The sequence below is a fragment of the Physcomitrium patens genome, chromosome 24, assembly GCF_059467195.1.
Source record: "Physcomitrium patens ecotype Gransden chromosome 24, ASM5946719v1, whole genome shotgun sequence".
NCBI classification, from domain to species: domain Eukaryota; kingdom Viridiplantae; phylum Streptophyta; class Bryopsida; order Funariales; family Funariaceae; genus Physcomitrium; species Physcomitrium patens.
The window spans coordinates 10,117,724-10,132,467 of NC_143433.1; the positions used below are offsets into that span (position 1 = coordinate 10,117,724).

At 37.2% G+C, this 14,744-nt stretch overlaps 3 protein-coding genes across 5 annotated transcripts; 1 reads left to right on the top strand and 2 right to left on the bottom strand.

Moving 5' to 3' along the window:
- The first annotated feature begins 677 nt into the window (after positions 1-677).
- LOC112276332 (uncharacterized) lies at positions 678-3,551 on the top strand. Its single transcript, XM_024507558.3, has 5 exons — positions 678-1,154; positions 1,320-1,435; positions 1,922-2,059; positions 2,598-2,699; positions 3,088-3,551. The coding sequence occupies exons 1-5, from the start codon at positions 1,046-1,048 to the stop codon at positions 3,394-3,396; spliced, it is 774 nt and encodes a 257-aa protein (XP_024363326.1). The 5' UTR covers positions 678-1,045; the 3' UTR covers positions 3,397-3,551.
- A 717-nt stretch (positions 3,552-4,268) lies between these two features.
- Positions 4,269-6,669, bottom strand: LOC112276331 (uncharacterized). Of its 2 annotated transcripts, XM_090247008.1 has the most exons (5): positions 6,050-6,669; positions 5,749-5,825; positions 5,413-5,524; positions 4,764-4,924; positions 4,269-4,394 (listed from the first exon to the last, which is right to left on the bottom strand). In XM_090247008.1, exons 1-4 carry the CDS (start codon positions 6,652-6,654, stop codon positions 4,795-4,797), a joined length of 924 nt encoding a protein of 307 aa, XP_090103134.1. In that variant the 5' UTR covers positions 6,655-6,669; the 3' UTR covers positions 4,269-4,394; positions 4,764-4,794. The 2 variants fall into 2 exon arrangements, with proteins under 2 accessions (XP_090103134.1, XP_024363324.1); XM_024507556.2 differs by lacking the exon at positions 4,269-4,394 and having other exon boundaries at positions 4,476-4,924.
- Positions 6,670-10,454: 3,785 nt separating this feature from the next.
- Positions 10,455-14,387, bottom strand: LOC112277060 (magnesium transporter MRS2-1). 2 transcript variants are annotated; one of them, XM_024509041.3, is made up of 5 exons: positions 12,887-14,387; positions 12,194-12,322; positions 11,702-12,058; positions 11,471-11,518; positions 10,455-11,065 (listed from the first exon to the last, which is right to left on the bottom strand). In XM_024509041.3, exons 1-5 carry the CDS (start codon positions 13,541-13,543, stop codon positions 10,835-10,837), a joined length of 1,422 nt encoding a protein of 473 aa, XP_024364809.1. In that variant the 5' UTR covers positions 13,544-14,387; the 3' UTR covers positions 10,455-10,834. The 2 variants fall into 2 exon arrangements, with proteins under 2 accessions (XP_024364809.1, XP_024364810.1); XM_024509042.3 differs by lacking the exon at positions 12,194-12,322 and having other exon boundaries at positions 12,887-13,886.
- Between the last annotated feature and the right edge of the window lie 357 nt (positions 14,388-14,744).

The following is a 14,744-nucleotide window of genomic DNA, read 5'->3' on the forward strand; positions in this document are numbered from 1 at the left end:
GAGTAAGGGGTCTCAATTCTATAATTATTAAATGTAAATAACACAAATGTTTTAGAGGAATGTTTTTGAATTACAATAATTTATAGGCCATCCCAAAGCTTTCCAAGTTTGTATTTACATTAAAAAAATATATTTTTTTTGAATATTTTTTTATATTAAAAAATTAAATATAACCAAAAATATATACCATTACCACTTGTAAAAGCAAAAATCATGGTTCAGTTTAAGTTTTAAAAATCTAATAAATGACACATAAGAATACATATAATTTTTTCTCAAGAATCGAGATAATATATTTTTATTTATTTTTCATTGTAAGAATTAAAATACACATACTAATTAGAACCCCTCCGACATGCAAGAGTGAAGTTGTGCCCATGGGAGCAGAGCGTTCCCGCAATGTTCCCCAGGAGGAGCACAAACCCAAGTGGAGGCGGGCGCCGCCCTCCGGTCGTGGAGACAGCACGGGCGGGATTCCATCGGACCCGCTGCGCTGGCGAAGGGGTGTGTCGGCCGAAGGATGATGCGAACATGGCGTTTTAGATGCAGACAGACACAGAAATGGACAACAAAGACGTAGATGCCGATGAGTGCCATTCGAACGAATTCACCGTGCGCACCCTTTCGCTCCCTTTTGGTAGCAGTTGCGCATGCCTCTGCAGCAGCTTCTCGCTGTCTGATCAGTCCCGGGGCTTCCGTCGCAGCATGGTAGAGTACAAGTGCCGCCCCTGTCAAGCCTCGACCTATTTGGATCTTGACAGATAACAGGAAGTAGGAGGAAACAATTTTATATTTTAAAAGCACTGATATCGAGCTTGAGAGGGGGATCAGGTCTCTGACATCGTTAATCAATACTTTTTGTCATTTGCGATGGATTGGTGAACTGATTCGTGGTTGCGATCGCGGAGGGGTAGACAATCGGAGGATGTGTGTCAGGAAAAGTATGCTTCGATCGGTTGTTCGGAAAGCATCACAATAGAACAGAACCCTTGGTTGGGACCTGTACGAGAAAGTCGTAGGCGATTGTTGCAGCGGGCTCGACGAGATGAACAACGGGTTGTTGACGGAGCGTGCGCTCCTCGGGCTGTTCAACAGCTCGTCGTACATCACCTTCGGCACTGCCGAGGATCCCTTCTCTTACCCGCACGTCAATGGTGGGTGCCGATCTGTCTCTTTCCCGCTCTCTCTCGCTATCTATCTCTTCCGCGCGACACCCTGCATTCAACATGATGCCGCGGCTGCATTCCACATAGTCACGAAGTTTCGATTGATTGTCGGTGACGAAGATGACGAAGTGTGTGGTGATTGATGGATGGCAGAGGAGCGGAGCAACTACAAGGGCAAGCAGCTCGCGCTCCCTACCGCGAAGAAGGGCATGCAACCCAATGGCACCAACCATATCTTCTTCCAGCAGGAGCATCCATGGGTCTTCGATGTCAGTTCCCATTTCCGATTCACTCCACTCCCTACCACTTCAAAATCCCACATCACAAATCTCCGTAATGGATCCTAGAACCTCCACTTCAGACTGCAAAGCTCTCCACCCTCGGATCATTCCTCCTGCAACGCTTGTCAATTTTAATAACAACGGGTTCTATTTTGGCTCCAAACATCCCAATGCATCAAGTTCTTCGTTCCAAGTCAAGGTCGCAGCCCACCACCACAGTAGCCTAGTCACCGCTTCGGTGAAGAAGCTGTTGAGTCTAGGCACCATTTCTGGGTGGAACTTTCCACATAGCCTTTCCGATCAGTGCCTCCGGCCCGATCCCATTCTTCTCTTCCTCATGCTATCAGATGTGTGTTTTCTGGACTGTTTTTTCTTGCTGTTGTTGCAGCATGAGATGACACCTTCCAATTCTCATCTTCATCTTTTTTTTTCCTCTACAAATGTTCTTCTGTTGTTCTGCTTTTTTTGGTTTAGGGTTGCCCATACGTGGACAAGAACATGTATCTGGAGAGCCAACCGGAGAGGCACAAGGGCTTCCTGAGCTCGGACTTTAGCAAGACGGACGAATTCGGCAACACCATTCGGACGGAGCAGTACCGAGACCAGCTCAAGGTGCTCACAGTCGTCTCATTCTCACACTTCCGTTTTTATTATTGAAATGATTTGACACATGTGTAGCAAAAGCAAAAGAAAAATGCATGCAAAACAAGCATTCTGTATGGATCCTTCATTCATTCTTTCTTTCTTTCTTTCTTTCTTTCGTACCACCTCCAATTTGTTGCTCTTGTGGTCAAGATCACACATTCTAGAGATTGTTTCAAGTCGTTTTAAAACACAGCATAATGTTGATGTACGTTTCTGTGTGGTTCTGCTAACTTAACACAAGGAGGCCCATGAATTGTCCGGAAGTTATTGTTGTTTATGAATGATATCTTTGCCGGTTTTAGTTTGAGGTCAATTATGTGCAAAGAGCGCGAGAATCTGATGTTGTTTGATAAGGTTTTGAAGCTTTTGTTTATCTTGAGCTGGTGTAAGGGGAAAACATAGTTGTTGATGGGTTTATTCACGTAATTGTTACCACAAATATCATTATTAGTAGTAGTAGTAGTATCACTTTACTATTACTAATAAATTATTTGTGGTTGTGCAGAAAGACAAGTATTTTGCCAAGAAGGGGTTGGATTCTATGGCAACCAAAATTCAAGAAATGGCAGCCAAATATCCAGAGATTGGGAAGAGAATTCCTACCAAAGTAAGAATAGAACATATTTTTGTATCCAAGTATTTCATCAATATAAACTCTATGTTAATTAAAAAAATAAAAAATAATAATCAAAAAACATAATAAAAAATACTACAAAAACAACAATAATATTCTTAAACTTAAAAAAATATGTCAAATTATTTCAATAATAAAAGTTGATTAACCACAAATCATTTATAACAACCTTACTATTACAAAATTTTGTATCCAAAATTTGTTAAATTGAAAAAAAAATATTAATATAAGTTTATGACATAATATTATATATATACACATACATATATATATATATATATATATATATATTCATAATTCAAAATAAAAATAGAAAAAGTTTCAAGCATTGACATAAAAGTGATATGTGGATGGGAGATAGTTTGATGGGCCAGAATTTGTATATGATGTGGGTAAGGCGGGCTTGTGTACCACAACTCATTGCCATAAGTGCCATAAGCAAACATACTATTGCCCGCACCGGATTGCATATTGCAACAACAACCCATACATGAAGAAGGAAAGTGGTGACTACTGCAGCTCAAGTGACACCATTGGAAGCACAGCTTGGGGTGCCAACTATGCAAAACCTGCCCATGCCCGCAAGCCCCTCATTAGGGACACATTCTACCGGCGTTGCAACGTCTTCTTTCCCAAGAAACAACCCACTGGATTTATTGAAAGCATATAAACAATTTTTTTAAAAAAAAATTTGTGTGTTTTAAATTTTTTTTTAGCCTTGTTTTTTTGTAAAAATCATTTTATACTGAAAAAGAATCCTGTACATCAAGGATTGTGTTCATGGTTTCTGGAATATCAATTGAATGAAACAAAAAAATTATACCATTTACATGCAATAGAATGACTATTTATTTTTATTATTCTATTGGAAAGAAAAAAAAATAAAAAATAAAAAATAACGAAATCTCAATGTTGAGTTTAAGAATATGGATGAGAAAGATTTTGAGTTTAGAATTATGGACTTTATGATTTATTTGTGTATAATACATGATGCATATTGGATGGTGTAAAATGTAAGGAAAGTGGGTTTTTGTAATATAAATGTGAAGAAAAAAATGAATGTGCACATGTGTGTAAACCATGAACTAATGATTGAAACATTATTTGGCAAATTAGAATATTTTATGTTTTGGCATTTGTAATATAACCTGATAATTGATTTATTCAACCATTCAATTATTCATGAGACTGAACTTTTTTACTTTAAACTTCTTTCCTTCAAACTAGTGATTTCATTAAAATATCAAATAAATAAAGTTCCGACCAAATTCATATATATATATATATACATATACATCTTTGTGCATATAAAATAACCTTTGAATGAGAATGAAAAGATACTATGGATCTTGCCTCTTCTATGGCCTTTCACAGCTAATACAACATTTTGATACACATCATACCATGCATGTATCATATAAGAATGTGAAGTTAGTGAAATGACAATAATGATCATGTCAAACACTTTGTGGGAATGATGATTTTTTTTTTTTTTTTTTTTTTTTTTTTTTAACTCAAAAATCATACAAAACCACGTAATGATGCTCTCAATTTTCTAGTTTCATTTTCTGGCTTTCATGAATACATCCTCTGGGCTTTGTAGGGCTCAATATAAACTTCACCAACATTAATTCAAAGAGCCTCATATCCATATCAAAGTAGGAATATCTACGCAGCAAAGGAAATAAATAATTCATATTCACACCACTGTCAATAAGTTTTCACAAAATGAAAAAAAGGCCACAGGAATGAAGAAAAGATTGCTATGCCTCTATTCACCACTTAGAAATACCACAAGCTCCAATTCTGACGTTCAACTGTATTGAAACCATGCTTGTGTCTACAAATAAGGGTTTATGAGCAACCTACAAAATCTTCTAGCAACAACTCATGAATGCTCTGTTCCTCCTCAGTGATGCTTTGTCTTCACCGAATATCCAGACAGTTCAATAAAAAGCAAAGAGCTCGAAAATGCCTACTCTTCAAAGATAGAATGACACATATCACACAAGCAGATCAATGGATGTGTAATCTCACCTGAAAAACTAGCTGTCATGAGCTATGTGCTCTAGTAGCCAACATACACAGCGACGTTAACTACATAACAGTCATCGTTCTTGTCTCCCATAGCCTCCAGGGCAACACCACTTGAGCATATAAGACCTCCGTCCACAACTTCCACATCCAATATCTCGCCACTGCAAGTGGAACCCCAGATATGGTTCAGTATCTTCGTATCCTCAGTGTGAGGATGATGCATCAGTAGGAATATGCAGTGTTGACTACCCAAATAAGTCATCTGAATTTCTAAATAGTTGTCTGCTTGATGACGGACTGGAAGATGGGTGCGTTGGAAAACTTGGAATAATCTCGAAAGAATCTGACAGTAACTCTGGAAAGGAATTATATGAAGTAGCTTGATTAAAACAAAACTGTAAAAATTAGTAGAGATTGAGGAATTGGTAATTGATGAATCCTAACATATTCTGAGCAAGAGACCTAGATGCAAAAACCTGGGCAGCAACAGAAACCTAATTGGAAACCAGATATGCAAGCCAGATAACTGATCAGATGTTCAACCCCTTCCCATCGTAGTTTTCAGCGAAATCCCATCAGACAACAGTTTCAGGTAATACAAGCGGCACATAATTAACACTCCAAATAGAGTGATGTATCCGTGACTTACTATGGGAAGACAGCCTTCACTTTTTCAATGTCCAAATCCTTCTGCACAGAGCTAGGGACTCCTAGTTTCACCTTCAATTTCATTTGCTGATAAGTTATGCCAGGAAGCGCACCTGATCGAAAAAAAATTAGGTTCGTACATGGTCCAGCGAGTCAAAAGATAAAAGACAAACAAGGATTGCATGTGTTGCAAGTGGAGTTTAAAAAAAAGGACAATAAAATTTAAGTTTAAATTAAATTAAATAATAATTGTGCCAGTAGGCAATGCTCTAGAAAGCCATCTGCGGACAAATTGAGGCTACACGAAAAACATCTGCAGAATAGGTGTATCAACTACCAGTTCGGAACGCAGGTATAGAATTTGAACTGATGGCGTTTTTACAGGCTCTTACGGCAGCCACCGTTACATCTTGCCTGTCCATTGCCAACGTTTGTCAAGGATGATCATACAAAGATCTCACAATGCAACAACAGCGTACTAATCTCCACAAAACATTCATACTGTAACGATCCCATACAGCCCTGTCACAACAATGACAAGCGAAATTGCTCCACAAATGAAATTCGAAATTGAGCAAAGCCCTGGATCCAAGCGACCTAAAAGCAGACGCAATGACGAGAAAAAAAACCAAACGCACCCATGCTGATCGTATCCCGTACCCATCTCGACAAATAGCAACTGCATGCTCTTAGGATCAGCCGTGCGAGAAACAGGCATTCCTGCCGCAGCTGCCGAATTCGCCACGATTTGAATCCATTTCCCCTTCGAAGACTGCGTCAAATTTGACCTCCTCAGAGTGAACCCATCTTGGCCCAGGGGCAGGAAAATTGAAGGAGAACGAGCAAATGCGAGATTCGAAACGGGAAGAAGCAAAGACGTTCGCGATGATTGCAGCAGCATGGCGAAGGGCGAGGAGAAACAAAACCGCCCAAAGAATGTGATGGAGGAAATGTTGGAGTGATAGATTGAAGTGAAGAAGAATGCGGAGTGAGTGAGGGAGGGAGACGAAGGAAGGAAGGAAGGGGTGTTAGAAGCTGGTGTGGAGTGAAACCATGATTTAGCTATGGCTGTGCTGTGGCTGTGCTGTGCTGTGCCAGAATCATCATCTGTCTTGTAAACCCACAATGCTTCTTCTTCTTCCTCTAATTCTTCTTCTTCTCCTTCTTCGTAGTGGTGGTGGTGGTGGTCGTCGTTGTCGTCGTCGTCGCAGTGCCTGGTCGAGGTTGCGCCATCTCTCGCCATAGCCAGCCATGGCCGGATCGTGTCTCTCTGCCTTCTACCCACTTGGATGAACTATCTCATGGATGGGTGGATGGGTGGATGGGTGGAATGGGTGGGTAGAAATTTATGTTTGGAATATTGATTTAAATTTCTATTAAAAATTTTAATTATTTAAGATAATTTTTTGGTTTAATTATTAGGTAGAAGTGGACAAAGATGGTAAGAATTTATAATGATATACAAAGGTACTCTAATTTTATAACCTCAATGGATGGAATTTTTTAAAATTATGCAAGGTTTTACAATTTATGTAAGATCATACAATTTCATATTTTATTCATGATTGTAATACTCCACTTTATTGATTTGAGGTGATAGTGGAGTATGAGAGTAAGTCAATATGATAGATAATGCAAACCAAAGACAAATGTTTGATTGCATGGATGAATTTGATATGGATGTGGAATTGGGGGTTGTTGTGTATCAATGTGTGAAAGGGGTATTTAGGTGTGCAGGATTTTGGAGTATTTAAGCACAGTAAAGTGGATATCTTAATTGTTTGAATAGTTAATTGTGAGATTTTGTATATATTTTATAATTTTTTGGAAATGAATACTAAGCCATTCAAATGAAGCTGCCATAGTTAGACTTGATAGTATATGTTTAAGGTTGGTAGGAAAGAATGATTTTTATTTATTTGAAAAGTCATACTAGTATTGAAGCTTTGCTTGCTATGTATTACATATTAAATCAAGGAACTTATACAAGACTATAACAAGATAATAGAATACATTAACAAGGTCAAAGCTATGCAACAAAAGAACAAGAAGAAGACAAGAAGGTCCAAACTAAACCACAAGATATGCTTTGTCAAGACTAAGGAGCCTCTTAGCCTTGATAATTATATATATACAAAGAATTAAGAAGCTTTAAGGTAACTCCTTATGGAAGATTTTGCCTCCAAGTCCTTTTAGGATGCTTTGTGAGTATCTTATTTATTACTTCAATGTGAAAAAACCTTTAATACCTTCTATTGTGACTTTCTATATTTCTTGGGAGTCAAGCAATTTAAAGAACAATTTCTAACAACTTCTTAGAACCTTCTACAATCTTCTAATATCTTTTAGATTCTTCTAAGACCTTTGAAGAAGTTCTAAGAACTTTTAGAACCTTCTAGAACCTTCCTTAGATGGATGTCTATGACACTTAGGATTGTAGATAAAAATGATAATCAATAATCCTAGCTCTATTTGCCTTGCTCGGAACAAAATTGGATCCAAGTTCTATATTGTTACAATGATTTAATTGAAAAAATATAATTAGACTAATAAAACAAGTCAAGTTTCAAAAGTGATGAATGATTTGAGATATGTATTATGTATTTTTCTTATGTTTATTTTTTTGTTGTTGGAACTAAAAAGTGACTTTATATTATATTTGCTAAAGTCTTAGGTTTAAGCATGTATTTATGTTTTTCTATTCCTTCAAGCAAGAAATATTTTGAAAACTCAAAATCTTATGGCTCTTTTTGTTTTTAGTAATCATAGTGGATTTTTTTTAGATGGTTGTAAATATATTTTATTTTAGTCTCATTGAATTAAGTCTATAATATATCATGTATTTGGCTAAATAGAAATTAGATTTATTTTACAATGCACATGCACAAGCATCACCTACTTTATAAAAAATGATTGAATTAACTTTAAATTTTGACTAATGTAAAGCCACTAAAATAAGCAATTCGGTCATTTTATCACTTTGCTTCATGTTTTGAAGAATATAATTTAAACAAACTTAACATTAATTGATAGAAAAATGAAATGCATGCCAAGGTTGCATGCACTATCTTTATCTACAAGAGCAATTAGATGCATAATAAAAGCTTTGGAATTTCTAATTGATTGATGATAATTGACCTTTTTAACAAAACAATAAAATGTGGGATATATTATAAAAGTTGGATTTGGTCAAAAATTTTAAAGACCATAAGAAGAACTCAAGTTGACAAAGACTTCTAAAACTATGCAATATAGTGATAAGATTGTGATTCTATCTGTACTTTTATTTTAAAATTTTATCTTCTTCTTTTTTATTTTTTATTTTTTTACTAATTATGTAAAAACAAAGTTTATAAATTTATGACCTAGCAACAATCTCTATTCCAAAAAGTATTATTAAGTAAGCAAAAAATATCAATTAAGAAATATAAATTATGTGCATTATTTCTATACATATATAAATAAATATAGTTTTAAAATTAAACGTGTTTGTTTAAATTTAAAATTATCATATGTTAGAAGAAAAATAACTTTTGATTTCAAATAAATATTTTTAGCACTATTGATACTAAATCTTGAATTTTGTGTATACATATATACTTATTGCTATCCACTAATACCAACTATTAATATTACTAATATCATTATTATTACTATTGCCAATGTTACTACTATTGTTGACTATCTTAATAAATCACAATGCAAATAATATAATAATTAGTAATGCAAACTCATTCTATTACTATTATACTAAAATAAAATTTAAAAAATAATAAACATATATATATATATATATATATATATAATTAAAAATACAAATTTAATATAAAATAAAAAATTATTTAAGTTGAATTATTTTTAAAAACTACAAATTTTTAATAATAATAAGTTCTTGTTAATATATATATATATATATATATATATAATTAATTATTAGTATACATCAATAAACTTTGTTGATATGTTAATTTTAAAATAAAAATTAAATAAAAATAAATATTTATTATTAATCTATATTTATTAAGTAATACCATTTAAATAAATTTTATTATAATTCATCTTTTATGAGATATTACTATAATTATATTTTAATTATATGTTTTTAAAAAAAACTTTCTCAATATCTAAAAATGCTAAATAATAATAATAATAATAATAATAAGAATAATAATATGATCATTATATAATAAGAATAATAAACTATATCAAAGATAATAATATATTATATATACATATGATCATTCATAATATTATGATATTGAAAATAATTACTTTTTTCTAAAAGCTATAATTATATAATTATAAAATTCAAATACTAATTCTTATTAATTCATGCAAAACTAGTTGTAAAATTTGAATTTAAAAATTTTGAAAGTCTCAAATCTTGAGTATTTAAAATAATTTTAAAAAATCCGATTTTGTCCTTGGTTTGCTTACATATAAATCAATTTTTCCATGAATCCAATTTGTATCAATCCTAAAATTAAAAATAACGTTTGCAAATCTAATCTAAAGTTGAATAACATCCTTTGTACTCCTTTATTCATTTATTTATATACAATTGAAAATTTATATTGAAAAAGTAAAATAAAAAGAAGAAGAGAATTAAACAACGTGATAGTTTTTCTAATTTTTACATGGACCACATTCCTATGCAGTTGCTACTCACATATTTAATACATTGTTGAGATCAAATTTAAACTCCTACACTTTTTTCTAAAAATACATGTTTGGATTTAAACTCATACTGTCAACAAATTGACACAAAGCAAAAAAGTTTACCTATCGCACTAAACCAATATGTTGTGAATTAAATTTGAAAGCGATGATCCATTTAATTTTGTGATAGATAAATCAAGGAATGAACAATTAAGACTGAACTTCAGAGTCTAAAATTTTGTCCTGAAAAACTGGGAAAATGACAACTTTAAACATGACGATCGCACAAACGATTGACACTTCTGGAATTAAAAAAGAGGCATCAATTCAAACCAAGTTGTGTTGATACGATTCAAAATCATTCAATTGTACAGAGAGAAGAGATTGACAAAACTACAATCGAACTTCAATTCCCAACCATTGGAAAAAAATAGCTTGGCCCTCCGATATAAGGGTTCAGCAAGAGTTTTTATGTAAAGTAAAGACTTTTAAAAATACGAGACTTTCCTCAACCTGAATCTATGTTTTCTTGACAAATGTGCCTTTGGTATTAACAAAGAAATGTGGAACGTGTAATGGTTCTATCTCTATGATACTGGGATGCGCTATTTCAAGTAATTTGAAGCGTAGAGCGCACAGAATAACTCTACAAACGAGTTCACGAGTACCTTTGAACAAGTTAAATCTGCTCAAGGTGTCTCCAGAAATTAGAGAACACTTCTCACACTTTTACAAAAATACTAAACGACGTAAGAATACAATGACTACAAAGGCATCAAGCGCTTTTGCTTGAAGAACCATAAAAATGCTATGAAAATTAGGAAGCCACCAACCCCAGAAATAATCAGAACCCATTTAAAGGACTCTGGTTCATCAAACAAGGCTATTGGAATATTCATTCCAAACACACCTGCCACCACACTATAGATGGCCAACACAAATGTTGCTGTTGTGAGCAAAAGCTCAAATTGGATCAGCTGATTCCGCACATTGTCCTGTTGAAAACATACCCATCAGCCACAAAAATTAGCACTGCATCTTCTTCACTAGTACGTGCAGATTAAATTCAAAAAAAAAATAAAGAAAAAGAAAAATGTTGATATAAATGCACGCCCTTGATTGTTTTGGAACAGTAGGCAAAGCCAGAAACTAGTGATTTATAGTATCCGAGAACTACTACTAGGACATTACGACTAATGAAAAAGGAACAATATAACAAAGTCCACATGAGTTTACTGTATGTCACACATCTCATTGTACCGAACTGCATATAGATAAGATAATAAAAGTTAAATTGAGAAGCATGTTATGTCTTGATACACAATCGTATTAAAAGGATCTGGATTCCATTTAATCTAGTTAGAGTGAATGCAGGACAAGAGAGCTGGAATTGTAATTACCAGCTGTATGTTGATGAAGTCCTCAGTGTCATCTATATACTCCTTCAACTGCATGCATCCACCACAAACGCATCACTCCATGTGTCCATGATGTTGAAAAAGGACCTAAACGTCCTCAGAGAATGAGACGATATATAAACCCATTGCCAGCCCATTAACACACACACACACACACACAAAAAAAAAAAAAAAAAAAAAAAAAAAAAGGGGGGGGGATGGATGGATAGCTACCGAAGTTAACTTGTTCAGAGTTCCATCTATGACAACAAAGTATGCTTCCAAAAGCATCTCCAGCTCCTCCACTCCAGTTACTCTGGAACTACTCATACTATCATGCCTCGACTTTTGACTTAAGCTCTTCTCTAAACGTCTATCCACAGAAGAATGATATGTCGATCCAACTGGAGAACCGACAGGGGAAACAGGAGCCGACATTGAACCCCCTGCTCCAACATAGTTAAAGCTCAAATGTGAGCCAAGCTTTTGGTCGAAAAAGGCATACTCTGCATGCTGCTCCTTCTTTTCTGTTAGATACATCTCTGCCATGTCACTGTCATCGTCCATAAGTTGTTCGATTTCATCTCGCACCTACACACGCACATGGGTCATTTAAGAATAATCCACAAACTTAACACGTTCGATTTGGTTCTCAAGCGTTGCTACTGCGAATCGCAACAGAGTTTGCAGGACATTGCACTTGAAGTAAAAACTACGAAAACTTACTTTTTTCACACGCCTTGTTAGAGCTACAAGACGACTCTTCAACCGACGGACATGCTCAAGATTAAGTGTGCTGATCTTGGTAGTTAGTTCGTCAAGAACTGGATAGACCTCCTGTTCCAACTCTATAGCCTGCGTTCAAATGAACGGGATATAATGAGGCCGCTAATAAAACTTACTTGGAAACACACTCATAGGTCGCTCAAATGTGAGAAAGCACACGTCTTATTCTTTCACCCATAATTAATTGAAGGGGGAAGCGAGCGCGCGCGAGAGAGAGAGAGAGAGAGAGAGAGAGAGAGAGAGAGAGAGGAAAGTGCGGGGGGGGGGGGTAGCTCCAAAAGAAGATAGGTGCACAAGATTCAGCACAGTAATACTGTAATGGCTTGAAATAAACAAGAGAGATATTCCAACAATCACGAACTATACGGCGAAGCAGAAGGAAAATCTAGATTCTGCAATGCCGTGTTGCGAGAGTGATAGTTGACGTTCTCTAAACCAAGGTGGAAAGAAAATAAACGATAAACGCATCTCACAGTGGTCACATTCTAGATACGTCGACAGCCATTTCTAAAAGCACAAAATAGTGCTCGTATCTGTTGGAAACGAAAGTGTAGCTCTACAGCCAAACGTAGAAGAAGTACGTAGTCCCGAAGATCGAACATTTTAATTGCTTAAGGACGAAATAAAGCGCACCTGGGCATCTAAAAACGTGCAAGCAGCCTCGAGAGCGACTTCAAGAGCTTGAAACTCAAAGGGAAGGTCATCAGCCGAAGAGCCACTAAACATATCCCCATCATGCAACGTCTGTTTCCGCTCATCCGAACTCATAAGAAGTGGCACATCGAAACCGTTCGCAGCCCCAGAAAGTGTATAATCAACGGGCGATTGGCTCCACTTGAGGCTGGCAATATCAGACCGATTCTTCATAAACAGCCGACGCTGCAGCTCAGTCACATACTGCAGCACATAACTATCGATAGAATTAAGCAAGAGAATCTCATCGGCAGTGATAATGCATCGAATCTGTTCCAAGTTGACCACGATGGCTCGCTCGCGCCCAAGGATTGTGCTCGGGTACACAAAAAGTGGGTCAAGGAGACGCAAATCCCTTGCGGGGAGATCACAACGTCGCATTAACGAGGCTTTGTCTACCTCTAGGATTTGAGTATTCCCTGAAGGATCGATTCGGATCCAAGACCGCACTCCATGGCCGCGTTTCTTCAGCGACACCCCTTCCATACCTTGGAATAACGGCCGCTTCAACGTCTCCGGCCTCTTAGAAATCCCCTCCGATGGGCCAGCTGCACCTGGTGGCCGAGGCGGCAACAGTCTTGCTTTAAGATCTGCCATTCTGAATAAATTATCTCCCGCTCTACACCTATTTCATTGGAAGATGGCGCAAACGCACCACCCAAACTACAGTCCACGATCTCACCACCCCACCACCTTCGCCAAATTTAACCGTCCCCAAGCATCCCGATCAAAACCAACACCGTCACAAATTCTGCTCAAAATTCAGCACCGTATACACCGGATCGCGAGAGCTCACAAAAATCCAAGAGCAAAGATCGCTCCCCCTTAAGCAATTCACAGCCTTAAACGCAGATCACAGACTCCACAGCCCACGTTGTGACTCTCTCCCACCCCATCCGCCCGCACCAAACAGCTCCAAGTTAATACTCCAGCAACACTTTCCCCCTCTCCACACGCAACACATCTAAATTGTGCGCAAGTAAAACTACATTTTGTCCGCACGAAAAACTACACTATATCCACTCAAAAACTCCGCAACAGCCACATCTCCGAGCTACACCTCTACGCGAATCACCAACCCAAATCAGCACCTCCTGCAGGAGCCATACCCACACCACCCCACCAACACCCCCATCGCCATTCAAATTTCTTCTAATACATCCCCCGCATCAAATTCCACGACCCCAGCAAAATTAACGAGTTCTACCTCCGCTCTACTCCTCTGCCTCCCTTCAAAGCCCACACCTACTAAGCTGCACGACAACAATGACGATGGAACCCTAACATGCCTGACCCACAACACACACAAACCAAGAGCTGCACACAACTTCGAGATGCCGACGAGAAATCCGAGCCCAGTTCACACAAGCCCCGAGAACACCGCGACAAGAACAAACAAACGAAAGGGAGCCAGCAACGTGGGGATTCGCTGCCTCGCGTGTGCCGAGGTGAATTATAGTTTGGTTTGTTGCTTTTGCTGTGCTCTCTCTCTCTCTTTTATTGTATTGTGTTGAATTCCACTCGGACGGTGAGCCGCGCTCATTTAGCATCTCAGTCTGCTTCCGCCATGCATGCGCTTCAGTCCAAAACGCCGCAGGCCAGGCCAGGCAAGGAAAGTCCATGGCTATGGTAGCTTGCTGCTCCCTCTCTCCCCCCCTTTTGCTCAAAGCTGCTGTCGAGATGCTGCTGCTGCCACTGCAACTTCCAAGCTAGCTCTGCTAACCCCGCCCTCGTCCCCGTTCTCGTCCCCACCGTCGCCCTCTATAGTCCCCTCTATACTACCCTCTATTCCTACGCT

What these genes read in the sequence shown, in the direction of transcription:
- LOC112276332 (XM_024507558.3), top strand. Translation starts at nt 1,046, where the DNA reads ATGAACAACGGGTTGTTGACGGAGCGTGCGCTCCTCGGGCTGTTCAAC. An exon ending in CTCTTACCCGCACGTCAATG is followed by an intron (nt 1,155 to 1,319) that starts GTGGGTGCCGAT and finishes GATGGATGGCAG; the next exon opens with AGGAGCGGAGCAACTACAAG. An exon ending in GGAAGAGAATTCCTACCAAA is followed by an intron (nt 2,700 to 3,087) that starts GTAAGAATAGAA and finishes GATGGGAGATAG; the next exon opens with TTTGATGGGCCAGAATTTGT.
- LOC112276331 (XM_090247008.1), bottom strand. Translation starts at nt 6,654, where the DNA reads ATGGCGAGAGATGGCGCAACCTCGACCAGGCACTGCGACGACGACGAC. An exon ending in ACGGGATACGATCAGCATGG is followed by an intron (nt 5,826 to 6,049) that starts GTGCGTTTGGTT and finishes GGCAATGGACAG; the next exon opens with GCAAGATGTAACGGTGGCTG. An exon ending in GTGAAGGCTGTCTTCCCATA is followed by an intron (nt 4,925 to 5,412) that starts GTAAGTCACGGA and finishes TTCCACTTGCAG; the next exon opens with TGGCGAGATATTGGATGTGG.
- LOC112277060 (XM_024509041.3), bottom strand. Translation starts at nt 13,543, where the DNA reads ATGGCAGATCTTAAAGCAAGACTGTTGCCGCCTCGGCCACCAGGTGCA. An exon ending in CTCTGAACAAGTTAACTTCG is followed by an intron (nt 11,519 to 11,701) that starts GTAGCTATCCAT and finishes GGATGCATGCAG; the next exon opens with TTGAAGGAGTATATAGATGA. An exon ending in ACTTCATCAACATACAGCTG is followed by an intron (nt 11,066 to 11,470) that starts GTAATTACAATT and finishes TGTTTTCAACAG; the next exon opens with GACAATGTGCGGAATCAGCT.